The sequence below is a fragment of the Chelon labrosus genome (assembly GCF_963514085.1).
Source record: "Chelon labrosus genome assembly, chromosome: 4".
Taxonomy (NCBI): Eukaryota; Metazoa; Chordata; class Actinopteri; order Mugiliformes; family Mugilidae; genus Chelon; species Chelon labrosus.
The window spans coordinates 13414731-13442720 of NC_140340.1; the positions used below are offsets into that span (position 1 = coordinate 13414731).

At 42.6% G+C, this 27990-nt stretch overlaps 1 protein-coding gene across 1 annotated transcript; it reads left to right on the forward strand.

Moving 5' to 3' along the window:
• The first annotated feature begins 95 nt into the window (after positions 1-95).
• On the forward strand, positions 96-27982 carry iffo2b (intermediate filament family orphan 2b). The gene is made up of 8 exons (XM_084543888.1): positions 96-1595; positions 18430-18490; positions 19971-20066; positions 22034-22204; positions 22837-22985; positions 23425-23596; positions 23729-23827; positions 24383-27982. The coding sequence occupies exons 1-8, from the start codon at positions 1120-1122 to the stop codon at positions 24614-24616; spliced, it is 1458 nt and encodes a 485-aa protein (XP_084400014.1). The 5' UTR covers positions 96-1119; the 3' UTR covers positions 24617-27982.
• Positions 27983-27990: the final 8 nt, after the last annotated feature.

Below are 27990 nucleotides of genomic sequence, written 5' to 3' on the forward strand. Positions count from 1 at the left end.
AGAATTTGAACCGTTAAGAGTAACCTCTATGAGACCTGCAGGTGAAATATACGTAGCCTACTTGTAGCACACTTTATTTCAGTCAGACATTTATGAAAGTCAATGGAAAATAGAAATGCCTTCCTTGAATTATATGTGGGAGTTTGCATGTGTCTTCGTACTGTACAAGGGTATAATGTTTAAGAATATAAAAAAATATTTGAAGTGATTAAAAGATAAAACACAAACAGTTTAAGCAGAATTACGCATGTAATAGTTATTGCACAAGTCATGTGCTCAATTGAATGCAATATAATTATAGCCTGTATTATCATATTGAGGGTTTGTTTCACTATCATTTAAATAAACTACCCAAACTAAAACCTGGGCATAACTTGTACAACTAAATCAAATTTAACTTTGTTGTTTGTGTCCGCTTCATCCTATTAATTAGGCTTTTCTTTACGCCCTCGTCCACTTTGTGCGCCCTTGTGTGGGAGGGAGAGACAGAGGGAGGGGAGGTGGGAGGGGCTGGTTTAGGTGATAGTGCCTAGTTTAGCACTTTGCAACATGATCCACGGAGAGGCCGGGCTCTGCGGCGCTGCATCCTGCCACACCGCACCACATGGAGACTGGGTAGAGCCGCGGTGAACTGGGGATGATAAAGAAAAGAAGGTGGACCATTTTCCTTCGTCTGCTGACTATATGAACCCTCACAACATCAGCAGCTCCTGACAAAGCAAAGGCAGACTCAGAGATGAGGGTGACGGGAAGTGCTGCTACTGCTGCTGCTGCTGCTGCTGCTTATTGCAGTCTGCGTCAAACCTCCTCCAGAAGATGATGCCCTCTGTGCCTATTACGGGTCTTTTTGTGTTTCTTGTTTGCTTGTGATCCATGTCAGTATCTCGGGGTAAACATCCAGCAGGGACAGACAGTGATGGTCACCTCCTCGTCTCCAGCTGCCCAGTCACTCTCAGCATCTGCATTGTAAAGTCACAAGCTCGTCCGGGGGGAGTGAGGTTTTCAAGGAATATGCAGAGATAAACAAACACCAGGTTTTGTTTGCTGCGTTCAAGTCACACAGAGCCATATCTGGATTAACGGGCTTTTTTTTTATTTTTTATTTTTTTGTTTACCAACATGAACTCGCTGTTTTTCTCCGATTCTCCGCCCGGGCCGGTCGGCAACGTCCCCACCGGGTCGGGCGCGGTGACCAGCGCCCTGCGAAACGACCTGGGCTCCAACATCCATGTGCTGAAGACCCTGAACCTGCGCTTCCGCTGCTTCCTCGCCAAAGTCCACGAACTAGAGAGGAGAAACAAGCTGCTGGAGAGCCAGCTGCAGCAAGCTCTGCAGAGACCGCACTACCGCCACCTTTACGCCCGGGAAGTGGCCGTGCAGACGGACGGTCCCGAGTCGAGACTGCCGGGCACCATCTGGAGTTTCACCCACGTCCGGAGGCAAGGGGAGCGCTTTGAGACGCTGCACGGGCCCGGAGTGACCTGGACGCACCCGGACGGAGTTGGGGTCCAAATAGACACCATAACCCCAGAATTGAGGGCTCTGTATAATGTGCTGGCCAAAGTGAAGCGGGAGAGGGACGAGTACAAGAGAAGGTGAGTAAAGTCAGCCTGGCTGCACTAATGTGAAATCAGTGTGCCTGTTGAAGTATGTGCTGTTCATAGTTTGACCACAAAACTGACAGTTTAGAACCTGTTTTTATGTGGTGGCATCAAGTAATCATTGGCAGCAAAGTAAATGAAGGCCATGACTGAATATTGCTGTGGGGCCCCTTCTGTAGGCCCTTAAACCACCTCACACAGCTACACAGAAATAAGAAAGACAGCATGCGTAGTCAAAAACACACATACGTTCCCTAATTCCTCATTAATCCCACATTATAATCCTCCGACCTGGTCAGGTTGGACTCATTCAGCGTCTACGTAGAAGGCAAGGCGACAATGTGAAAAATTGTTCTAATGTTGTGCTACATTAAAGCAGGGCACATAATCAATATTGCTCTTGAAAATAGAATCACTTTTCTCATGTTAAATGGTTGACATGGGGGCTAAAACTAGAAGCAGATAGACAGGAAATGAATCTGAAACTATTTTCAGTTAATAGTTTAAGTAATTCTTTCATTATCTACTTGTTTTATGGAGTTTTCTGGAACAAAATGAGTAATCAGACAAGGAAATGTTCATTATTATTAGTTTATTGAGAGATATGAGGGACTCACGTTGTGACTTTTAACTTAGTGGGACTTCTTTCACCACACGCTCATCTGACAGAGTAGTGGAGGGAGATGACAGCCTTCACAGTGATTGAGTTACACACTAGAGCTAGTGTTTCACTGAAGGATGTCAGAGCTGAACGGCTTCTCAGCAGTTTAATTCAGACAAAGACATGAACTGAATTGATCCTGTTTCTCTCACACTCTGGAGGAAATTCCTTCTCATGGCTCAGCCTCCACCAATTGTTGTACTTCTAGTCGTGTTAAATGCGTTTCCTTGAGGACCCGCTGCAGCGTCCCCGGCTGACGTACGTCACTGCTGACCGGCTCGGCTGGCTACTGGAGGGGACGCATGCCAAGCAACCGCCTGCTTCTGTTTGCCGTCGTGATTCAAGCACAGAGGCATTTTAACAGGCCTCTGTCTGCTCTGTGAGCTCGCCTATGACAAATGCTGACTTCCCAGTGAGCGCACTGACTCACTGACACAGAATGTGTGTGCTCTCCCACTCCTCTGGGAAACTGGATATCCTGTCCAGTCATTCCTTATAACTCCAGCATGTCCTTTTTTGTGCATTTCGGCTGTAGAAGATGAACGGCAGGGACTGGGACTGCAGCCAAATTAAAAACTCCTGCAGCTGAAATCCAAAAATCTGGATCTGTTTTGGCAAAAATAGGAACTTTTGACTTTATAAGTCACTGAAACCACCTAATCACTCGCTCTTTAATTAGCGTTCATTTAGCAGATATAGAGTTACTCCACTTTACTCATTCGCTCACAAAATCTATATTATGCTTCCAGATGGTGGCCATTTACATTGTAAACTGATTTTCTATACTTTTTAGTGTCAGTAAGAGTCATTTAGTTCTTTTAACATCTGGAAAAGTGAAGAACTAGACACATTCCTGTCCTCTGTTTATTGGCTCATAATCTCTGTAATCAATCTCTTTCCCTGCCTCTCTCTTCCCTTCCTCGCTCTGAGCTCAATAATTGCATCACCACCAAGTTCATTGCCCAGTTGCTTTCTTTCTGTCTCCCAGTCTAAATCCTCTTTACTACATCCACGTTTCAGCATTCAGCCCCCGAGCCCCTTCATGGCCAGGCCTTTTCAGTCCGGTGCTCTTTGTGTTCAGCCATTCCTTCTCTCCACCCTACCACAGCCCCCCCCCCCCCCCCCCGCCCCTCCGCTCCACTCTGTGTCATACAGACTGCTTTGTAAGGCATCCTCGATTCCCAGTGGAGGCCCCCCTCAGTGATCCCACACAGCCCCAGTGATTTATTAAAGGTCCATGATTGTGGACACACACACAAGGAGATGGATTGGTTCAGATCTGATCCGACCAACTTGCGTTGGTAGCATGAAATACTCTGTCATGTTACAATCGTTCTGATCAAGAGACTAGGAACAGGAAAATGAGATGCTTGAATACATGAAATGGGCTTCTGATTATCAGAAAATATATTTGTTATGACTCTACCAAAGTATAGAAACGCAGATTTACAGATGTGCTCCCAAGATGAAACACATGATATTACATTTGAAGATGTTCTCTGACTTCTTGTTCAACAGCTGTTAGAACAACTGTGACCTTTCCTACAGACATTATGTGCTCTATGGACTAATGTATATTCAGCATATAGACTAATGTATATTCTCATAATTCTTCTACAGTTCTAATGAAGACCTATAATAACATTTGAGAGGAGAAGAGACAGGAAAAATGAACAAGAGTGAATTGAAATGAACGACAATCAATCTTAAATTTATGCTGTTTCCACCTATCAGACACCTCTGCAATAAATGTGCAAGTCCCGTCTTTATAGTGACACAAATATATTACAAATCCTGCAGTCGCTGAGATATATTCAACTTATTTGTGATTTCATCATCTGAGCCCTCGGGTTTGTTAACTTAAGAAGATTTTGGATCAGTTGGCTCTATTGTGGTGTAGGTTTGTCAGATATCCCAGTCACGGGATTAGTCTCACTATCACAGTACAATAGGAATACAGCTCTTGTGTGCTGTTTATTTCAGTTGAGCTACCTTAACGTTCCTCATATGATCAAAGTTCACAGCTCCAAAAAAAAAAAAAAACACTTCCATTGACCTTAATCATATTTCTAAATCGGTTGCTCGCTATGACACAATGTCCCTTTGGTAGAGAGAACAGTTGTTCTTTCAGAGTGTGTATTTGTGGATCTGAAAAAAGCTCTTTAGCTTTTGACTGAGAGGGGGGATTTGAATCTACTTGCTTAACTGATTCACTTCCGAAAGTGCTTTGTATATTCATTGCTGTCATATGCAAAAGTGTCCCTGCCCCTGCACATGCATTGACACAGTGCTCCGTTCTGTCTCTCACAGATGAAAATACTGTAAACACACACACTGCCCAAGGACAGGCCTCATAAATCAGACGCCCATCTTAAATTAAGGCCCATTTAGTGACGCAGTGTCTGGCCTGTGGGGTCAGATACCTCTCGCGCAGACAAACGGCCGTGCAAAGTAAGATGGCTAAGGTCAATGTCAGTGCCCTCATCCTCACTGTATTTATGCCACTCTTTTGCATCCATGTGAAATGCATCACTTGGGGGCCAGCGAGGCTCTGCCAGTAATTGCCACCAGCGCGCGATAGTGCTTAAAAGGTTGTGAAAACAGTGGTCGACATTGATGAACACATTTTGACAGCCGACAACACGCTGCATGCAAACTGAGAATAGAAACTGTCGCCTGTGACAGCTGTCTTTGTGCGGCCACATAGGCAAAGGGCACATTTGTTTAAAAATTTGCACGTTCTACATTTTGGTGCAGAGATAAGTCAGACGCCTTTAGCCCTTATGTAGATTAGTGCACAGGAAGACAGATAGAGACTATAAGATGGTCAGTGTACTTCCAGTAATAAAGAGCTGTGTAAATAAAGATAAGTAACACAGTTTATTTTTCAAAACATTTAAGATGAGTGCATCCGGAATAAAGCTGATAGAAAGAAAATTAAAGCACAGACAAGAATAATTTATACTCTTATATCCACCTGAGGTTAGCACTGATGCCCCACAGCGAGAAGGTTCCAGGTTTGAATCCATGGGCCGACTGGGCCTTTCTGTATGGAGTTTGCATGTTCTCCCTGTGTCTGTGTGGGTTCTCTCCAGGTACTCCGGCTTCCTCCCACTGTCCAAAGACATGCTGGTTAGGTTAATTGATGATTCTAAATTGGCCGTAGGTGTGAGTGTGAGTGTGAATGGTTGTCTGTCTCTCTGTGTTGGCCCTGCGATAGACTGGTGACCTGTCCATGGTGTACCCCACTTCCCGCCCAATGACAGCTGGGATAGGCTCCAGCAGACCCCGCGACCCTTAACAGGAACAAGCGGTTACAGAAGATGAATGAATGAATGAATGAATACCCACCTTAAGGTGCACTGCCTACTGCGGTGTTTTAGACTTTTGCTGCTGTGGTGTTAAAGGACACATCAAGCTGTGCTCCAGTCAACATCTGAACCAGAGATCCCCGATCATTGGGGCCACTCCTAATTGGTTGTTTACTCCCATCACTGAGCAGAGGCCAAATGGCTGTCCTGCTGGATCACAGTGTGGCAGATACAGGATGTATAGTAAACCCGAACAGTCTCTGGGCCTCCTGGGCATGTTCTTCCTGCATGAATAATTCACACGCAACTGATTTTAGCCGTGCGTGGATCAATGCAAAGAGAATTCAACGAAGGCTTTGATCTTGGCTCCTGTGTTTAAAGGGGAAGAAAGGCAGAGCTGAGCCTCTCTTTTAAAAGTGGGATTCAGGCTCATCTTAATAAAAAACTCTGAGTCATTTAAGGTTGAGGTTAACTCTAATTCCCGAAGCTGAACGCTGCTTTGACTTTCAAACGTCATATTTCTCCACGTAGAGCAGCGTTGTTGATCTCCTCAGACTGTCTCTGTCTGTCTCTGGTCCTGACCTGACCTGCTTATAATCCGGGCCGTCTATTCAGGAAGGGGATTTTCTCTAAGCCGTCACCTAGCACCGAGGCTCCAGCATCCAGCCAGCCCTGCACCACATCCTGGCACACAGCCGCTGCACTGAAGAGAGCCTCTCCAAGTGGAAGGCTTCCTGCTGCTGAGATACAGACAGAGAGACAGAGAGAGAGAGAGAGAATCAGTTCGCCTAGACCATTTAACTCCAGCCTATGTTGTTACTCACTCCTTCTTCGTGTTTATCTGTTAACACACGCTTCTTGCTTGTGATTTGTAGGATTAAAGACCATCTTTTTTGCATAGATGAAGAATTCATTTTTGTAGGTATCATCAGTTTCACAAACCTGGATCGTCCTCAGCTGAGACATTAAAAGGATACGGCTGCTGATAAAGTCGAAAAGCGCATCAATGTGACGCAGCTGAACTCAGTGACATTTTTTCATTAAGATGTGCATGAGCACAGCTTTATTTGGAGCGAATCCCACATCCAGTAAGAACCACAGATAAGTCTGAAGGGACCTGAGATAAATCTACCATTTACAATTTGTTATTGTTTTGTGAAGTATTCAATCGTTGTGTTTCAAACAATGAGAGAAAGTAAAGTCAATGCGGGTGAACTCGCAGGAATATGCGGCTTGTGATGATGGATTGAGAGTTTGTAATTGTTTGGCTGTAAGAGGTCACAAGCCAGTAAGAGCCAATTTAGAACAGCAAATATTTATCAGTCTGCAGACTCCAAAGTAGGCCATTTATAATGCAGTTTGAGTTACATTTTCTACAGTGCAAGAACTTACTGAGCATTTAAAATTTGTGGCAACAGACAGCAGGATATATATATATATATATATATATATATATATATATATAAGGCAAATACTAAGGCATTGTTGGTTATGGTCTTTTCACGGGATACATGGTCGTCTTGGAACCCAAACCATTATTAAGAGGAGAAAAGGAACAACTGAGAAAATGAAGATGTTGTCCTTAGTATTTCCACCTCTGCTTTCTTGCAAAAAGGGTTTGCTCAGAGCTTGTGCGTGTGGAGCCGCTCCTGTGCCGTGCAGCTGTTGTTGATTATTCATGGGTATCGATACAGCTGAGAGCAGTGGCACGTTGCCATGTTTTAAAAGTGCAGAAATGCACCTGACTGCAAAGGTGGAGCATACTCCCGTGTACAGGAGGCTTACTGACTTGTAGCAATTGCGCAGAAAGTAGGAGATGTGCAGTTTGTTAAGTCCATAATTAGCAGACATAATCCTTATTTGCACCCAACAATTTAACAAGTCATTTTTGCCTTTCTGTCCAGACCTGCTCGGTTTTAAAGGCTCTCTTCCACCTTTTCTAAACGCCTGTATGTGCTGACTCAGCAGGCTGACTTAATCACTTCTCTATTTCAAAAGCTCATTATTTCACAGGAAATGCTGGTTTGCCAGGCACCTCGGGAAACAAGCGCACACGATCACATGCTGGCAGTAAATAATGTCACACATGTGCCAGATGGGAAGGTGGTGTGTGAGAGTCATGACAGCGGTGTTAAATCTGCCTCGGTGCTCTGACATGCTCGACCTCGTCTCTCTTCTAAAGCTCTTTGGAAATAAAGTGCTTTAACCTTCTGTGGCAGCATTTTCATTATAGCTCTCACAGCGGCAAAAACATTCGCATGTTGAAGTCGCTATATGTGAACTGTTTGTGCGATTTGTGATTTGTTATCTCTCAGTGTTTCCTGGAACTGCAAAGGTTTGTTTACATCAAATTAGGCCTACAGTTTTTAGTCATTCCAACTTCACTTAAGGTGCCAACAACCGAAGCATCTTTAAATATCGTCACGTCCCTTAGAGCCTTGATTTCGTCCTCTGCAGATGAACATTAAGGAAATGTTGTTCTGCCAAATGTGTTATCCCCTATGGGCTGTGCTGTAAAACTAAATGGGAAATAATAGTAAAAACAATCCAAAGCTGAGCAACACGTCCGACTCCTTTCCCTCATAGTGGCATGTTGCTCTGAATTTTGGCCAAGTTGGTTGATATTCCTGGAAAATTACAGCTTTTTCTTTTCAAATGAAACAAATTATTAATCATGCTAACTTCACCCAAATATAATCAAATTACTGTCCTTTGTAGTACAGGTTTGTTCATTGCAGCTTGAAACTCATCTTTTTTTCTAACTGAAGCTGCAGTTAACAGTTATTTTTCATTATTTTATTCTTTATTTTCTTGATTTATTGCCAGAAAATCTAAATTTTATACAATCTATTCATTACTCTGTACAGGATGCAGCCGTGTCCACGCGTTGAAAAGCTCAACACGACTGTAAACACACAAACTTCAGTGCTTTGCGTAATAACTTGTTACCATCAGTCTTATGTGTTCGTCCTTTTGATGAATGTGGTATCTAAATGCGGTCTGTTCTAAATGTCATCCGGACGTCATAAAACCATCTCCTGGATTTCATTCAGTTTGTTGTGCATGGTTAATTGAAACCACTTTACTCAGGAAGCCGCCAATTTCTTTTTATATTTATTTATTTTTTTTCTGAATGGAGCTGTTGCAGTTTCATATTTACTGCTGGGGTTCATGCTCCAGGTGTGTGTACCCAGAGGTACAAAAGATATATTTGTCTAGCGGTAATGTCTCGTAGGTCTATTATGTGTCACTGTGCACACCCTGGAACATCTTCATCTTCTTTTCTTCCTTAATGGGATGTCACTCCCTGTGCTGCTCCACCCAAACATGGTCCGGGCATGTAGGCTGTTGCTTTTGCTTTTTTCTCTTAAGCAGTTGCAAGGAATCTCCCAAAGCCATGCCATTTGTCAATCTATACATCCAACTTAAATCCCCCCCATTATGGGGTTGTTAAGACCGCCTGTCTAGCTCTTTTCAGAGTTAAGTGTTTTACAAAGTTACGTCAATTAAACGTGTTTGTGTAGCTCGGAGCCTCTGGCTTTTATAATTTGGACAGGGGTAAATTAAATCAGTGGGAACACATGAACAGTGGAGTAGTTTATTTTTGCAGGATGTGGGGTGGGGTCACTTTGCAGTGTGGGATACGAAAACTGCAGGGAAAACAGATTTTCTGTCACAGCGCTGTGTCACCCGCTCTCCTGTGTGCTGCACAAACAGCGTGCGGGAGTGTGAGCGTCACGTATGATTCTCCAGCCTCTTATATTCACACATCATACCATACAACCACTGTTGTCACTGACAGTTTTATGCCCTGATCGTATTAATTTTATGAGCAGACTAAGCATTTCTGCAGTGAATATTTTGAATGCTAGCTCCATCCTTTCCTTATTTTATTCATTATCAGTCTCTCTTGTAACTTGCATCAGTTATATCTTGTACTCTTGTCTTGCATCCTGTTTATTTGCTGCATGCATGCTTGATCCAGATCTGTTTCCTTCTGCTTTCTTCTTCTCTCCTCCTCTTCTTCTGCCCCCACTTCTTTTTCTTTTTTTCTGTCTCCCAGTATTTGCATATAAGATATCAATAAAATAGCTTAGTTACAAAACTCTTGCTGACAGAAACTCATCTGCCTTGTTGCCAATTCTTCAGGCAAAGATCTTAAAACTGCCATCCATTATTAACTGCTGTGTTCGGGCATTTTCACCGTCACGTCACCTGTGCATGTCCATACAGTCTGAAGAATCGCTGCCATTATAAACACTTATGGTTCCACTGAAAACAATTATCCCTGTTTTTTTTCGCAGGGTGCTCTCAGGTCATAGCTATTAGTTGGTAACTGCTGGTAATTATATGTGAACACCTATGCGTTTTTCTCCACGGGCTAATCTGTCAGCAGCAGCCCGCGGGGCAGAGAAAAGGGGGCTAGGAGCGGCTTTGGGAGTTACGCAATCGGATAATACATGCGCTGAGAGCAAACATGTCAAGCTCACACCTATATTGTTGGGAAACGTCAGGGTGGCAATGTGGTGGGGCCACTTCGGGATGGAGGATTAGACATGTTACAACATTGACTCCCAGTTATCTGCTGGTCCATCAGTATGAAGGGAGGATCCTCTGGTGTTTAACCACACCCTCCATTCAGATGGAGGCTTTGATGAGCGTAAATTAGTTTGTTACAGTTTCATTTTGTTCCATCACGGTACTGTAATTTGTGTCTTTATTCTTTACGTTACAGTTCATCCATGTTGCTCTGGCTCCTTTTGCCTGAACTTGCTTCTCAAAGTTCCTCTGGTGTTGAAAATCATGAGAAAATGTTCCGTTTACTGAGAATTTACAGTAGCTTATGCATAGATTATATAAAGGATGACTTTCTGTCAACACTAACAAAGCTTTTAGATGCTTTAATTACCCAGTTTGAGTGTATAGATACATACCCTAACCCTATTAGACAGGGAAGATTCATCAAACTCACAAAATATACATCTCCCTGTGCCGACAACCTCTGATCTTCCATGTTAATGTTATTTCATCCAATATGTTCCAAACAAGCATTACATCTCCAGCTTTGACACTTCTCTGCCGCCCTGATTGAGCCACCAACCCAACCACCTGGTTCATGGCCAACCCGCTCTACCTGCTGAGCCACAGCCGCCAGAAGTTCTGTGAACAAGTGTAAATCTGAATTTTGCGTGCGACGTGAGTCTGCAAACAGCAGGTCATAGTGAAAGAAGTTGGTTACCCTGATGCTACACTGGTGGTGTGCAGCTCTTCATGCAAGTATTTCAGACCGACACGCTGTTCAACATGGTCTCGTTTTGAAGATGCATTTTTGCACGGAAAATGGTGGCAAGTGCTGAGCTCACCGACAAACTAACTTCACTTCCTGAGACTCCTTCATAACAAAAGGCAACTCGTGTTTGGCCAGTTTGCAGTACTAGGAAATGTTTGGGTTGCATTCTGAGAGCCCCTCAGCTATAGTCTGACAACGACTTCTGCATTCATATCCAGATATCTGTTTACAGAGATTACATTAGCAGTAACCTAATACAACATTTGTTACAGGGAATATCCTCGGACACCCAGTTAAAATGATACACCAGTGGGCCACAGGCGCAGTCACCACTGTTTTACCTAAGAGACATATAGTTGTATTAAAATCGTTGCTACTTTTAAGTCATGCAAAGTGAGGTAAACTGAAAATTTGGTGTTATCACTCTGCCTTTAAAACAGCATCAGTTCTCCTTGGCGTACGTTTTTGAAGCTTACTTGGCCGTTAGGCTGGAGAACTTGGAGAACAGTTCTTCTGTGGATTGAAGCCGAGTGAGTGCCTTTTGTCTCTCCATGTAATCCCAGACCGACTCCTTGATGTTTAGATCAGGTTTCTGTGAAGCAAATACAGTTTGCGAAAGATAAAGGAGAAGAGAAAAGACGTAGTCATTCACATTCACTGATTACCATTCAGAAGTTCAAATAACCTTGAGCAATTAACCTCCCAGATGTTAGCCAGAAATGTTTTTATTCCCTCCCTGAATGAACTCATGAAGAAAAAATGCTCACTGACAACTCCCAAAGCCTTTTAAGTGTTCAAATGTCCAGTTAACAGGAATTCTAGCTAGCTGTTTGACTTAATATTTCTATAACTTGAATATATATAGCTATTTATAAAAAAAAATGCATTCATAGATGAGATTGTAAAGATTTAAAGATTTGCGTGTGAAGTTTTTATAACCCATTTTTGATAATATTTCAACAAAATCAACACAAGACAAAAGACACATGAAGACCAACAAAACAAGATCCCTGTCCAAGTTGCAGCCATCTCTATAAATGTGCACATACTGTAAAAACACGTGAATACACAATACTTTGATTTGCATGCACATTATTCCTATATTTTCTAAATTAACTCTGTGTTGAAATGTGTGTAGAAAACAGTGTATACAAGAACGAGAGGAAATACTTGGCATCTTAATCTCAATGCAGTGAGTGCTTGAATTAGATGGACAACGTTGTATTGAAATTCTGCATTGCTGTAGTAGTTTTCACTTGTTTCCTGTTTTACCTCGACTGGGAGGGAGAGGAGACACAGACATAACTATATGACCTGGGCGTAGCTTTATTTTCTTTGGTCTATTGTCTCGGGTCACTCATGCACATGCCAAGCTTATTGTGATTAATACTTTCACTTTTTCATGCCAATTCAGACCACAATTCAACTGAGTCATTTTTATTAGTCAGTGAGCTGATCCAGACTCAAACATCTCGTCAGCTTTTAGATGGGTTGCCTTGAAATTTAGGATACACATTCATGGTCCTAAGAGCAGCTACTCTTTGTTCATTTGTCTACTACTTTATTTTATCTTCAGTATCTGCTAAAGTAATGATACACACATCAACCTCAGCTGTACCATTTGTTCAGTACTAATAAAAAAATGTTAGCACGCTTACGTCATACCTGTTAAAACATAAACATGCGAACATTATCATTGTGAGTATGCTACCATTCAGACATTGGCAGTTGTGTGATTATAATATCACAGAGCCACAAGTTAGTGTTGTTTTTCTGCTGTCAGGCCTATAACATACACATGATTTAGTATAACCATCTTACAAGAGTAGAATATGGATATTTAAAATGGCTTAATGAATTAATCAATTATCTCCTTATGGAAAGCCTGAATGAGATAAATCAAAAGAACAACGACAAGCAGTGTGTTTAATCCTGTTCCCCGCGTTAGCTACAAACAAAATCAGCCGGTTCCCCTGGGGGCCAATGAGAACGATGACCTGAGAAAACGTCTGTGGTCACTTAGCAACAGCCACATTCAGCCACATTCCTCCTGGTGGTGTCTGTGTCCAGTCTGGGTTAGTGGGGCTATATTTAAGACTGGCGATGCTCGCGGAACATAAAGCAGGGAGGTCTTCTGTCAGTGAGCGACGATTCTCTGCGCGCACGGTGCACGTAATTAAATGAGCCGAGAATTAATCTGCACGCACATCCGATGCAGGCCTGGTTTCCATGGGAATAAGACGGTTTGTGAGGATGGAGTGATGGAAGACGGATGTGTGTGCATGTGTGTGTCATTGATATGTATTGAGGTCAGAGAGGGAGGTGCGGCAGAGGCATGACATGAGCCTTGGGTGTTGTCCCGTCGGCAGAGGCTCCTGAGCAGCCAGACGATGGGCTCCCGAGCCGCCTTTACCTGCCGGCCTGACCCATTGCACATGACTCATTAGCACGCTGCACGTGTCTCTCTGTGGAGTCTGGGGAGGCTATCGATCACAGAGCATCATGACATTCAATCGATGACCTACTACAGTCAGGGAAGCCTACAGTCTACAGTCATATGTTGCTCACTGTTTCGCATGTCTGTAGCACAGTTGCGTCCACCCAGTGAGCTCCTCCTAAAATAAGCTGCTGAAAATAAACTACGGCCTGACTTGCACTCTGTGTTATGGAGGGTGGGGAACGCTGCTGTCACGGAGAAGACATTATATGGACACCTATAGAGCTCGGTGGGACAAATCACGTGCGCTCTGGACACTCAGATTTATCACAGCTGTCACTGGCCTCATTTCATACAAGCGACTCAGCTGAATGGACGTGTTTGTCCTGCAGATGTATTGATCCCTCCTTTTGTTATCGTCCCTGACTTCCTGTTTTACTATTGCCTCTCCCGTGAGGATTAATTGAGCTGTTAAAATCTCTAAATAGGGTTTAAACAAATATTCTCTTATTAAGAGCTTTTAGAAAAGACACGCAATGATTTCAGTGTTTGAAGTTTTACCATTAAAGATGCAAACCGTATAAGTATGATCAGGTTTCGTTGCTTGTATGAGTCTTACTTAGGACGAGGAATTCTGTTAACATGATACAGGAATTTAGTCTACTCTGATCTTTTCTATTGTTGTAATATAAATAAATATGTTAGTTTTTAGTTAATTCAACTTATAGTACTGAACTAATGAACTGCTGAGGCTACACCCAACTATTATATTAATCATATTTCCCGGCATGAATTGCTAGACAGTTTAATCTGGTTATTTGTTTTCATAGAAATGAAAACAGCTCCAACAGTGATGAAGGTTGGTACTGAATCACTTGGAGCATCCTCACATGTTGTCTTTGAACCAGCTCATTAAACTGAGAACGTGTAAAACCAAAACAAGTCCACGTGCAGGAGTGTTTTGGCAACTTGTCTCCTTTTCTTGTCTTTAAAAACATACATGGATTGTAGTTTAAGTTAAAAATAATGACTGATTGCTATCAGGGGGATTTCTCTGCAGGGTTTGCACGTTCTCCCTCCGCCTGTGGTGTGTTGCTCTGAGCTTCCTCCCTCGGTCCAAAGACAAGTTAGGTTAATTGGTGATTCTAAATTGATGATAGGTGTGTATGTGAGCGTGAACGGCTGTTTGTCTTTCGGTGTTAGCCCTGCAACTGATGACCTGTCCAAGGTGTATCCCGCCTCTTGCCTGAAGCTAGCTAGGGTAGGTCTCCAGCCCACATTCTGACATCAGGTTTAAAATCTCTCAGCCCATTCGAACCTCATCTTTTGTATGGACAAACATCTCAACTGCTAAATATACACTATTTAAATCCAGGGTCAATCAGGACAAAGGAGAACTGCTAAAACAAACATTATGATGAATAACAGGGATTTAATTAACTCTGACACGTAAGATCTGCATTAGTAGAGCCTGTGAGTTGATGTCTGGTTATCAAGAGCTTCCACAGACTAACACTTTCCAGCATGTCATATAGTTTAACAAGGGTGTTGTCTGACTCAAAGTTTTATTTGCGATGAGCGACGGAGGCTTTGTGGTTTAATGCACAACCACACCTCAGAGTTTTCCCCCCCAAGCATCTTTTGGTATTTACTGTCAGTTGTGTAACAACGCACCGGAATACTTTTGGATTTCAAAAAACAAGCTTGATCACAATAATGATCAATAATAATTAATCGTTTAATATTTACCTCCAATTATGTTGTCTCTGACGGGAATAAATCCAGCAGCAATAAATCATTATGAGCGCCATAAAACCATCACACTGATTTCTAACGTTGAAAACACGTTGAAGGCCCAAGAACACTGGTGAGTCAGACTCGGATGCGCACATGCCGTGTTGAGATTGCACTGTGCCTTCGGGTGCACTAATGGGACGACGCTGAGGCAGCTCGCGTGCAAACGTAACTCCCAGACACACCAAACAAGGCAGGGAGTGTTAGTTGGCAAGAGCTGCAGGAATGCTATTGTTCCACCGACCAAAAAATGTATGAGTAAAAGTGTGTTTGATGGGAGTCATTTCATTTTTCGCCGCTGTATTTTCTTAAAGCACGGTTTCACTCCAATGCAACTTGAATGCCATACGGAATTAAATCAAAAATTGTTTATTATTAGATTGGATTGCGTGAAATTCGTGCAATAGCTCCAAAACACACATGATTCATTCTTTGGAAGGATTTCTTAAAAATCTTATCTCAGGGAATTTGTCAAGAATGCAAACAAAACCACCTTAGTTGTTTCCACAGTCGGCTTTGTAATAAGAAGCAAGCTACACATCTGTAACGCCATAGTTTTTTGATTCATTAGCGAGAGATTTCAGTGGAATATGTTTGGCAGTAAACCGACATCTGTGAGTTGACACAGGCTCCAACCCTCCTGCTCCTCTTTGTCCTTGTAAGGAGACTCCCGGTGTGTTCCTCTTTGACTTAGTCACCAAAGGTACAGGAAAACAAGACAGACATCTATGGCAGGGAGACCAGGCAAAATACCACTGCTATGCTGTAGTGTCAGCTTTGTTTGGGTTAGCCATTTTTATCTGGATGCTTGAAAACACTCCGTGGTTTTTCCATTCGACTTTTATGGATTGCTGATTTGTAACCGCCCCAAATAATGTGGAAGCATTCGCTGCCTCAATGACTCCATTACCGTTGAAAGATGGCATACGTAGCCTTGACATATTGTTGATAGAGCGAGGCCTGTTGCCGGCCAGTTATCTCCCCCCACACGCTGAAAGAAAAGGTGTAGACGTTCGGGAAGCGACGCCACGAGAGATGCAGATGTGACAAACGGATTTGTGTCTGCGGAGGATGCGATGCAGTTGCAAACTCCGGTGACCTCAGCCAGAGTCCTGCGGCAGACGGGCCGAGTGTTGTGGACACAGTAAAGCACCGCTGCCAGCATTTTTAGAACAAGGCTTCAATCACAGAGCACTGCCAAGGAATACTTCTCTCTAATTAGACAGTGTATATTCAGCCGTTCCTGAATGGAAACCGGCCTGAGTCGTGTTGGGAAAGTGAATCTCTATAGTGACGGATGTTGAGACTTTGTTTGTGTCTCTCCATGGTAAAGGCTAGGGATAAGCTAACAACTCAGAATTTAGTAGTGGTCGTCATATCTCTGCCTTCTCACTCCAAGTAAACATATATGGTTTGGGCATGTGCCACTCACACCAGTACCCAGAAATCTTTCCACTGGATCAGTCTTCTTCTTTCTCACACAGAAACCACCCCACTGCTTTTTATCCTCCCCTGTTGTCGTCCATGTGGCCCACAGCGGCTCATTGTCACATGGGTGTCCGATACTGTGTGTGGTTACTCCATATTGCTGAAAGAGTTTCTTGTCCATTCTCAGCCTCAGACTGTCTTTTGGGAAGCATCCGTGACTCAGCTTGCCTGCAGCTTCATATCCCAGGGCACGAGATGAGGAGACCGATGCAGTAGACTTCAGTGCTTTGTGTCCCACACTATTAAACAGGCTCCTAATTTTGTTTATTCATAGCGGCCCCAGTGCAGAAGAGCGATATGACAAGCGGGAAGGAGAGAGGGAAACGAGAACTGTATCGCTAATCATAGCTCAGAGCCAATCAGAAAGGATGCCGCTTTATTTTTAGCAAAGGACGGCAATGCAGTTGTTGGGTTGGTTGGTCTAGCACGTGTGTGAAATAATGTACAGATATTAAAGGTCTGCATGGGAGGGACCCTGCAAACATAAGGTTGATGTGCGGATTACATCTCTGTGATGTCTGGGAGAGATCCAAACAGTGAGTTCCATATGTGTTTGGACACATCCAGTCTGGATGTGAACACCCTCAAATTAAAGCAGAGAGTCTGCACTTTAAGCCCATGTTCATTATATAACCCAGTACGTTTTAAAATACAGCGGAAAGTACAAAAAAAAAAATATGACAGTGTCAAAATCTGTATCTGTATTACAAGCCATGGAGCACTTTCCAGAAAATTTAGGCTTTTAATTTAGCGTATTTCGGTATATTTGGTTCTTTTTAGATTTTATATTATTATATATTGTTTGCAAGGGAATAATTCCATTGCGTGGTCTAAACTGTTGTTTTTACTGTGCATATGACATGAAACATCTTGAATCTTTAACATATGAACCTAACAAAAGGTCTAATTGCCATTTTATTATCTCATTTGGCACCAGATTACAATTTAATAGACATTTATACAAATGAAAATCTTTGAGATTGACACTTTTATATTGTGTACACACATTTATGTCCACCTCAAAATGAAAATAACTAACTTCTAATCTAGTATTTACTTGTGCTTTGTGAACACATGCCTGCAAACAACGGTTCAGTTTGTGTTTAGTGTTAAACATCAGTGTTAGCATGCTCATGCATTCAACTAAAGTGCTAAACATTACACCTACAAAACAGGAGCATGTTAATATTTTTACACTGAGCGTAATATCATGCTGTTATTTGTATTTTGCTTTATGTTATTCTGTAACTAAGTGTACTGGATTGCCTTATGTTATTTTTTATTGCTTATAGGTGAATGACACCAATGACATAATAAGTGCTTTTTTCCGTGCAGCTTATCTGCCCAGCTGTTGTATGGATTGCATAATTCAGCAAACAGCTTATCTTTAAATTATTCTCCGTCAGCAGTTTCACTAGATTTTTATTTGTTTTAATTCGTTGCATGTGAGAAACCGACTCCCACTCTCAGTTTTCATGAGGATTGAAGCATGCTAGCGCAGAGGAATTCAGGCAGCAGCAGAGAGATACTCCACCCTCTGCTGTCGCTCAAAAGTTCAAAGGCTTTCGGTGAATGATGTTTGTTTTGTTTGTAAAAGGATGGGACTCCATTCTTCTTGGTAGTTTTTATTGAGGCAGTGGGGTTGTGAAGATTACCGTACAAAGGACGAAGGAGACAAAAGGTTGAAAAATAGGGGGCAAAAAGTGGGTGTGATCCCGCATTGTCAAGGGCGTTTTGTAATCAGAGACGGGAGTATTATCCCCACAAAAGTACCATTACTCCGTTTGGTGTGTCCCACGGGACCAGGACCGGCAGTAACTGACCCACCTCTGTGTTCTGTGTTGCAGATGGGAGGAGGAGCTGTCCAAACGACAGCAGCTGGAGTCCACGGTGGAATCCCTGCATCAGGTTGGGAAACATAAACAGTGAAATATGTTAAACTAACATGCACAGATTTTTATCCAAGCCTTAATAAGTGACATGTACCACGTGGAGATGAATGAAATCTGACGGGAACATTGTTAACATGTCTGAATCCGCTACTACAGCCAATGTATAACACATATAACACATATAACTCAGTTGCCTGTAGGGTTTTATGTGGTGTGGGCTCAGCAGAGATGGAGCAGGAGGATGTGTGTCAGATCAGAAAAAACGTATTACAAACCCATCAAGAGGAGCCTGTTGGCCTAGATAAAGATATGATCATCGAATATCACCATTAGTTTTGTGCCTAGAGCAGGGTAAAGGAAAGAGATGTAGAGGTAAAAATCAATTCAAAGTGTCACTCCTGAAGGCTACATCACGACCAAAGCACATACGCCATCCCAGCCGGTGTGTTAGTAATTCATCTGGTTGGCATCCTTCCCCCTTTTTTTTCTCTGCTTTTGCACAAATTGATCGGTGAAAGCGTTTGTCTTGGATTCTGGGTCAGCAAAAACCCCAGATAGAGAGGTGGAGTGCCGTCACCCGCCCCACCTCGAGGGCTTTAACCTTTCAGGGAGCACAGGCAGATGTCGCCATGTATAGGAGAGGAGGAAATATGTGCAGAGATACATAGTAAATTCACAACAAGCAGCAGTTTATTGTTTAGGGCCCAGAGCCAGAGGCCTGTGACCATGCCATGATTTAATCCAGAAGCAAAAGCTGTCTCTCTCCGAGCCATAATTTTAGCATTTGTAAAGTTTAACCTTAAAACTCCACGTTTACTACCTAAATAGAAAAGCCATCTATTTGACCGGGGGCAATCAGAGTGGTGTATGTTGTAAGCTCCTACGGAAAGATGTAACACCTGGGGATAATGGGGCATGCCTGGAAAGTACCATTAAACTTTGTACAGATTAAACAAACAAGATAGAACCTGGCAATTAGGGAGATTTAGAGGCGCTCATGGGTACATTTGTGTTACCTTTGGACAGATCCAGGCAAGCTGCTTCGCTGTTTCCAGCTAAGCTCAGCTAACCAGCTGCTGGCATTAGCTTCATATTTATCGCAAAGGCAGAAGCGTGGTGGAAATCCTCCCATCCAAGTCATAAAGTCAAATAACTTATTTCTATTTTATCTCTATGTGGTTGCCTAACTTTCCTCTATATAGCTACAAGTACAGCTCTAAAACGTCTTTTGTATTGCTTAACGCTTCCAGCTAAGTTGGATGTTTGCATCTCGCAAATCTGAAAATAATAAACTAATATCATGCAAAGACGTATTTGTTTAGACTGGCCCATCAGAATGTAACCCTGTCCCGTCTTGTATCTAACCAAATGTGCCTTTGAAAACACACTCCCTGACTCTAATAAACAAATGCCGTTCCTGAACTTGAATGCTGCGGTTATGAATGTTCGTCTAACTCAAGTGTTGTTTGAATTCTTTCGCTGTGACATCCGTTCAGAGCGCCCAAGAGTCCTCAGAGATCCAGGATGAGCTGAGCGAGAAGGTCGACAGACTGAAGGCCGAACTCGTGGTCTTCAAGAGCCTAATGAGTGACGTGAGTATTTGTCCAAGCGCTGGGGTGATGTCATTATCACTTCCTCATGTCTGACGGAGCTTAACTTTCACAAAGAAAGTGTCTCCTAAAGTAGTCATGACCTTACGGCATTCACAATTCCTTTCCTGTGTGTCCTTAAGCTTTGTTTTAACAGAAGACGTCATTGACATAGGTCTGATTAATAACACGCGCCCCTCCCTCCTTCCTTCGTTATTTACGAAGAATATATAATGCCATAAAGCCTCAAAGACAAGCATTCATTGAAAATAGCTCAAATGGCAGCTGTAGATCAAGCACTTCCTGTTCTGTGCAGGCCTGTATTGTTCCCTGACAGGTTTGCGCTGGTGTGATATACAGCTGTAATGTACTGCAGTGGGCCCAGTCACAGCTGGTGCTCGCTCAGGGATAGATAGTCGGGTTGCTGCTTTTTGTTTTGGCAAAATCGCTGTTGTTTATTTTTCCTGCTTATCTTCACCTTTGCATCTGTGCACTGTCAATGTTTCACGTTATTTTCTGTGCTTTACTTCATCCCTCATGTGTGAATCCAGACGCGGGTAAGTGGCAGTACGTAGTAGGTGGCGTAGATCCTTGATGTTAGACCTCCTGTAGTTTGTGGCCCTGGATGTGGTGATCTCTTGTCATCTCCTGTCTCTGCGCAGAAACAGAATTGATCCTACAGTTGCAGCCGTCACTGCGACCTATTTTACATGCCCCTATATCTGCCTCTGCAAACCTTATCAAACCTTATCAAAACAGAATTGTGCGTTTGCATATAGAAAAAATAATAATAAAATGAGGATGCAAAAGTGTAACAGGGAATTACAGACTTGAAACATAAGATAAAATTTGTCAAAGACCACAGTAAAATAAAAATGTGATTAGAACATCATGAATAAAAATGTGTAATTGTCAAAAACACAGATTAGAATCATTGTGACATCACTCAAGATATTTGTTACGAGATGACCATAAAGTTGGATTAAATATTACAGTTTTACAGTTCTAGCTCGTAATAAAGGTCTTAAAAATGTATAAAGTCTCAGGGTTATCTTACCTCACAATAGCAACAGAAGACATTACATCAAAAGCTAAGGTGGATGAACCCTCCATCCCAGCTAATTAAAACAAAAATGCCAAAGAGGTGTGGTGTGAGTGGAGCTGAGGTGGCCAGGTGGCATCTAGACCAGGGGTGTCAAACTCATTTTAGTTTAACTTCTAAATAAATGTTGTTGTTTTTTTCACTTTATTTAAACATTTATCCTTTTACAAAACATTTTATGAACAACCTGAAATATCTTAAGAAGAGTAAGTACAATTTCTGTGCATTGCTGCCATCTGCTGTTTAGTGTGACCCCTAGTGGGCAATTTAGGAACAGCAGTTGTTTTTATTGAAGAATTGCAGTTAATGTCTTCTTTGCAAATTTATCCTGCAGGCCCAGTGTTCGACACCCGTGATGTAGACAGAAAGCTAGCATCCTCTGATGGCACCCACATGTCACTCAAAGCAGCCACGCCTTTATTTATTAATAATTTTACACCTTGATATCATTTAAACCACTTATTGTACACGGGGAGATTAGCTTTAAATATCCAATATCAAAACTGCTTTTTTGTACTAGACTGTAAACATGTTTATGTCTATGAGGATTGACTCATTTTTATGGACACCCTCAGGTGGCCATTAGAGGAACTGCAGTTTTTTAGGACTTTCCAGAAGCATTTGCTTTAGTATTACTAAAATGAAACTAACCTTTGCGTATAAAATTGGCTCAATGATCCTTTAAATTAAAAGCTGTCTAAAACAAATGTGATGCAAAAAGGACTCAGTGGATGAATCAGTTAATGTCAATCAACTTAGCCACAGCTTTGTCACAGCGAATCAATTCAGCATATTGAATGTTTTCACAGTGTGAAAAGATATTTGGATTGCACGTGCCATCTAACACAGCTTCCCTTCCCCCTCGCAGCAAATGTCTGACCTGGACACAAAGATTCAGGAGAAAGCCAGGCGGGTGGACATGGACATCTGCAGGCGCATCGACATCACGGCCAAACTGTGCGACGTGGCCCAGCAACGCAACTCAGAGGACATGTCGAAGATGTTCAACGTCAGTCCTGCCAAGTCGCTGCCGGAGAAGGCAAGTACCCGGTCCATGTCGGACCCATGTGCTGTTCGTTTTCCAGACGAGCTGACAGCAAATGCAGCAAAGAATATGAATTGTTTTGTGAAGCAAACTGTCAGCACAAATGAAATCAGAGCTGCCGGTCGCTCGCTGCGTGGTGACTTTGTTCCTTTCGCTGCCAGCTGATCATGCACTGAGTGACCCCTCTTCAGGTGCTGGCGTACACCACCAAATACGCTCCCAAACACACACGTGTAGACATGCACATACTCAAACGGGGAAAAGTGAAATGCTTATCTGGCAACTATCCATTGCACACAAGGTTATCACATTGCGCCGGCATTGCTGGCTGAAGCCCAAGAATAAATCCTCTGTGGATCGAGCAGGCGGCTTCTCTTGTCATATTTATTAAATGAAATATATGCAATTTGTCAGTTTGCACTTTTACATGCACATAAGTATTGATCTGCAATTTATGAAGCAGGTTATGTACACATGTATGTCAAAGTACTAGATGTATGCATGCATCTAGAGTTCATAAACAGGAATGGAGCCTGTTAACTTTTTATCTTGAATTAATTAAGTAAGCTGTTACATCAGGATGTCCACGGATACTCAAACGAAGCGTCTGCTTGTGTGTGTTGCAGGGTGCCATGGCCTGCTGCAGGAGAAAAGAGCGTAAAGCGGTGTCCGATGAGGAGAATTCGGAGATGGATGCCGAGCCGAGTCCCTCAGAAGAGGAGGTCCCCGGGTCGCTCAACATCACGGACGAGATGAAACGCATGCTCAACCAGCTGTGAGTTGCACTGCACGTCTGACATAATGAAGTCCTCGGCTGTTCTGAGTGAAGCTGAGTGAGCTCTGCTGTTAAAGGACAGTAGTTTCCTGCTGTTGTGATGAATTTGATGTGTGTGTGTTTCTTCATCTCCCTCTGGTGTTTATATAAAGAGCTGCAACTATCTAAGTCATTCTGCAAAACTCAACTTTAAAGAGACTGAGAGACGTTTACTCACCAGTAACACCTTAAACATTTTTGTGAAAGCTCTTTGAAACTCTCCTGTCCATCTATTTGTCTTCTCAACACTTTTTTCCACTTTGCATGTGACCTCTGCTTAATCTGGTGGCAGTTATACTCGCTCTCCTCCTTCTCTCTCTCTCTCTCTCTCTCTCTTGTCCTTTCCATTCCCTGTCCTTGTCCTACACAGAAATTGCTCAGATAACTCCTTTGTTGCCAGGCGCGAGACGTTTGAGATCGACGACGACTGTGACAGCCTGACGTGGGAGGAAAACGAGGAGACTCTGCTGCTGTGGGAGGACTTCACCAACTACAACATGCCGTGCACCGTCGCTGCAACGTCCTGCGCGACCGCCTTCCCCTGCGAGCCGAGCGCTGAAGCCGCCGAGCCGGTGAGTCCTGTCTGCATTGAACTGACCGCATATCAGACTCACGCGAGTCAGAGTGTAGATCATTGGCTGTGGTTGCTGTGTAAGACGTTCGCTCATGCAAGATGAATGAGGCCTCTGTCTGTGCTCTCTAAGGACTCCCAGGATGGAAGTCTTGGCAGCCTCATTGATGAAACAGAGTCACTATTTAAGACCAGAGAGCAGGAGTACCAGGAGACCATCGGCCAGATCGAGGTAAACAAATCTGTGTGTGTGTGTTTTTGTGCATGAAAGACGATTTCCCTCTAGCGTGCAGGAAGATTGAAGCATATAAAAAACACTTGCGATTAATTTTAGCTATGCTAGTGGCCTGTTGTCTGTGACTGTATTCCAGATTGAGATATTGCAGCAGGTATTTGATGGATTGCCATGAATTTTTCAGCAGACCGCCACGGTACACAAAAGATGACTACAGATTTTGGTTATTCCCTGACTCAACATTTTCACTTATCCTGTAAAACATTGCATCTACTGGATGGATTGGCACACACGTTCATGTTTCCCAGAGGATTTGCTACACACATTCCTGGTGGCCTTAAACTCTTCACATAGTGCTAATGGTTATTTGAAGAAAAAATAATTTGTCCAATATAGATTATATGAGTAAATATCTGGTAAACTAAATTCAGCTTCACTTTGGCAAATGTTAGCATGCTAATATGCTAATCCAAGATGGTGAACACAGTAAATCTGCTACTCTTTGTCTTGTTCCTTGTTCCATTTTCACTTAATCTATTTTTATTCTTTCAGATGGAATTGGCCACAGCAAAGAGCGACATGAACCGACACCTGCACGAGTACATGGAGATGTGCAGCATGAAGAGGGGCCTCGACGTGCAGATGGAGACCTGTCGGCGGATGATAAAAGGTGGCAGGAACTCTCCGTCTTTCAGCTCTGTGGCCAGCAGCGACTCAGGGAACACGGATGAGATCCAGGACGAGATTTCAGACAAGGACGTAGAAGCCGAAGTCCCCGTCAGTTGATGCCGGGCTCCGTCCCACCCCCTCCTCCCGTCTGCCCCTGGTTATCACAGGGTTTAAAAACCCTGCTACAGCGGCAGACCATCCTAAATCTGGGCCTGTTTTGGCCCATTTTAATGGTCGTGCTTACTGATGCAGGCCCAGAACTGGTGCTTTTATACTATTTCTGTTGTTAAAAAAAAAAAAAAATGGTGGTGGGGGGGTTGTCTTTGCTTGACAAAGAGAAAGAGTGCATATAGAAACCAAGCTGTGCTCTCTTCCTCACTGCTGCCTCGCTGGATCCTTGTCCAGAGCTTCACATCATTTCTGGGAGAAAAAAAATTTAATATTTTAAATGGCCTAATAAGTATTTTCTACCCTATAAAGATCCTTTTTTTCTAAAGGAATTGAATACAGTACATATTGTGCTCCTCATTTAATGAACTAATATATTAATCACCAAAACCAAAACACATTTACATTTTTAATATTTATTTTCGGTAAAGATTCAAGATTCCCTTATTTGGAATACTTTCTTGTTTTTGTTTTGTCCTTATTATTATTTCCAGGTGGGGTATTTGCAGTCCAAATTAAATTGTCTGGGGGTTTAAGAGTCTTCTGCCCAGGAGACAAAAAGAAGTGGAGACAAATGGTGTTGGAGTTCTGGTGGTTTCTGAGGGAACTCTACAGGCTTGCCAAAGCTGACAGAGGAAAGGAGCACAGCCTTTTCAAGCATCAGTGCACTACTGAAGTTCTATGCAATTTAGCTGGCCTTATTTTTTTGGACTGGCTTTCACCCTTCCTCTTCTTTTTTCTTCTTAAAAACCATTCGCCTTTTAAGCGCGGCAGGTGTTTTCTATGTATCTGTTTGAGAGCTCTTGTTTGTGTGTGAAACAACTGTATGGGGACATTTTGTTTTTTCTCATGAACATCAAGCGTAAAAACTACAACAGCGCTCCCCCTTCCTCCTCTTAAGATCATCAGTTATGGCAATAATTTGCAGCATTTGCCAGATGTTGTGCTGCCGAAGCAGTAAGTGCATTGCTCTGATTCAATGGGGAAACAGTGTTCTCGTCTTGTGTACATACACCGATCAGCCATAAGATTGTGACGTGAGTAATCGGCACGGCACCTGTAAGTGGACAGGAAAGCAAGTGGACATTTTGTCCTAAAAGTTGATGTGTTGGGAGCAGGAAAAATGGGCAAGTGGAAGGATTTGAGCGACTTAGACAAGGGTCAGATTGTGATAGCTGGACGACTGAGTCATGGCGTCTCCAAAACAGCAGCTCTTTGTGGGGTGTGACCATCTGCTGTGGTCAGTACCCATTAAAGGTAGTCAAAAGTGGCGAATCTGTGTGCAGGACGAATTAGTCCGACCCATGGGGGGCCCCACCCCACAACCTGCAGAACCTAAAGTGGAGTCCATGCCAGGGCTGTTTCATCACTAGAAGGGGGGGACCTACACAATGTTTCCTGGTCGTCGTAATGTTATGGCCGATCAGTGTAAACTCCTGCAGCTGCATTAAAAGAATCATCAATATAATCAAAGCCAAACCACGCCCTCTAAACTTTTAAGCAAAACCAAAGGACACATTTTAAAAAGCTTCTCCTTCACATTACTCATGAATGCCATTTCTATTCATTTTATTTTAAGGAGATCTCTGTTGTGTGTGGTTTAAGTGTGGGTTGTTATACTTCTGATTGTAGACTACTTCCTGTTGTCGTGCAGGGAACAGCAAGTCCTGCTCCTCTTAATTGGGGCTAGAAATGTCAGACTGTACATAGAGGACTGCAGGCATGCGATCGTATACCCCAGAGGCCTTTTATTTTTGGTTCTTGTTGTTGTTTATATTTGTCTTTTTGCAACTTATTGAGATGTCTCACAATTTTGCTATTCGGTGCAGAAACTGATCGACGCATGGGGGCAGAAGTGATCTTTCTATCACCTCTTTGTATTATAACGTATGTACGGTTTGCTGGATCAAAGATTAAGTGCTACTTCTATCTTGAAGTTTTACAAAAGCAGAATGTCAAAACACAGGCCGTTTGTTGTTTCAGCATGCTGGTGGGGAGAAAAGGGTCCTTGTTTTTTTTTTTTTATAATATTATATTTTGAACTAAAAAGCTGCAATGCAGACTGTGCGCTACGTTTTTAATCAAAACAGTGTCTATCCTAATCATTACGTAAGTGTATTTTTCACTGTTTTTAATCAGTCTGTGTCAAAGAAAAACTGTGTGCTACTGTCGCCGTATTCAGCTTTCAGTCATTTCGCAGGAAACAGATCACCCATGACAACAAGTAATCGATCACGTCCGACCAGAGTGAGGAGCAGCCTCGCTGACAAGTGAAGATGACAAAGTTTTATCTTTGAGTTGATATAAAACCAGCCTCACGAGTAACGAAGAGCCATTCTTTTACTGGTACTGTACTTTGTAGCGGCGACATCGAACATTATTTATTGACCGTGCGGCTGTAACATCCAGGAACAGCAGGTCTGACTTTCACACCACTCTGACCCTCACACTAACCAGCCAACCAAAGCAGATGTGTGCAGTGAGACGTAAATCAAGCTATGAATCCTACTAACTCTGGAAAGTGTTTGTAACGTGTCTTCCACAGATGTTTCACTTTGCAGACTTTTTTTTTTAACATCATCTGAAAATATGTATTGTTTTTCCCCCCATTATACTCAAAGCAGGTTAACTTCCCGTTGAAAACACTGTAGCAAGCCTCCTTATTGAATGTAGCTCGATCGGAGGCCTCCTCTGAAGACCTTAAGCGAAAGCAAAAAAAAAAAAAAAAACCTGTAGCTGTTTAAAACCCAGGGATACACGGTGTGATGTTGGTATGTTTTGCTTTAGTAAACAGGTTCTTAGCCTGACCAAGTTACAGAACGTGACCGAAGGTGTATGTAAATGAGGTCGTGGTGGATGTGAATGTTTAATACTAAACTAAAGCGGTTTTATACGAGCGTTTTTTGTCAGTATATGATCAGCTGTCATTGCGTGCAGGTCATTAGCTTACCCTGTTAACGTCCTTGTTTAATTTCACAACGGGGAGATAAAAGGTGCAGCAATACTCGTGGCCAACATTAAGTCAAATCTACTCAACTGTATCGGATACTGGTCTTTGTGTTTCATTTTGCCTCACGGGCAGCAGCATCCTGACGATTTCATTTTGTCTACTTTTATTTAACCGCTTTCTCTTTTAGATTTGTACCGTTATTATTTTTATTTGTCAAAAAAATATATATATATTGATTCGGTGTATTCATGCGGGACGAGGGCAGATTCAGTTTCAAAATTATGAATGTACTCTAATGGTATTGGGGTAAAATGAAATAAAATGGTGGATTGGATAAAAAAAGAAATGGTTTCTGGTCTTTTTTTATTACTTT

Excerpts from the sequence above, each read along its gene's own strand:
- iffo2b (XM_084543888.1), top strand. The coding sequence starts at position 1,120 with ATGAACTCGCTGTTTTTCTCCGATTCTCCGCCCGGGCCGGTCGGCAAC. Across the intron at positions 20,067-22,033 it reads TCAAGAGCCTAATGAGTGAC|CAAATGTCTGACCTGGACAC; the intron begins GTGAGTATTTGT and ends TCCCCCTCGCAG. Across the intron at positions 22,205-22,836 it reads CCAAGTCGCTGCCGGAGAAG|GGTGCCATGGCCTGCTGCAG; the intron begins GCAAGTACCCGG and ends TGTGTGTTGCAG.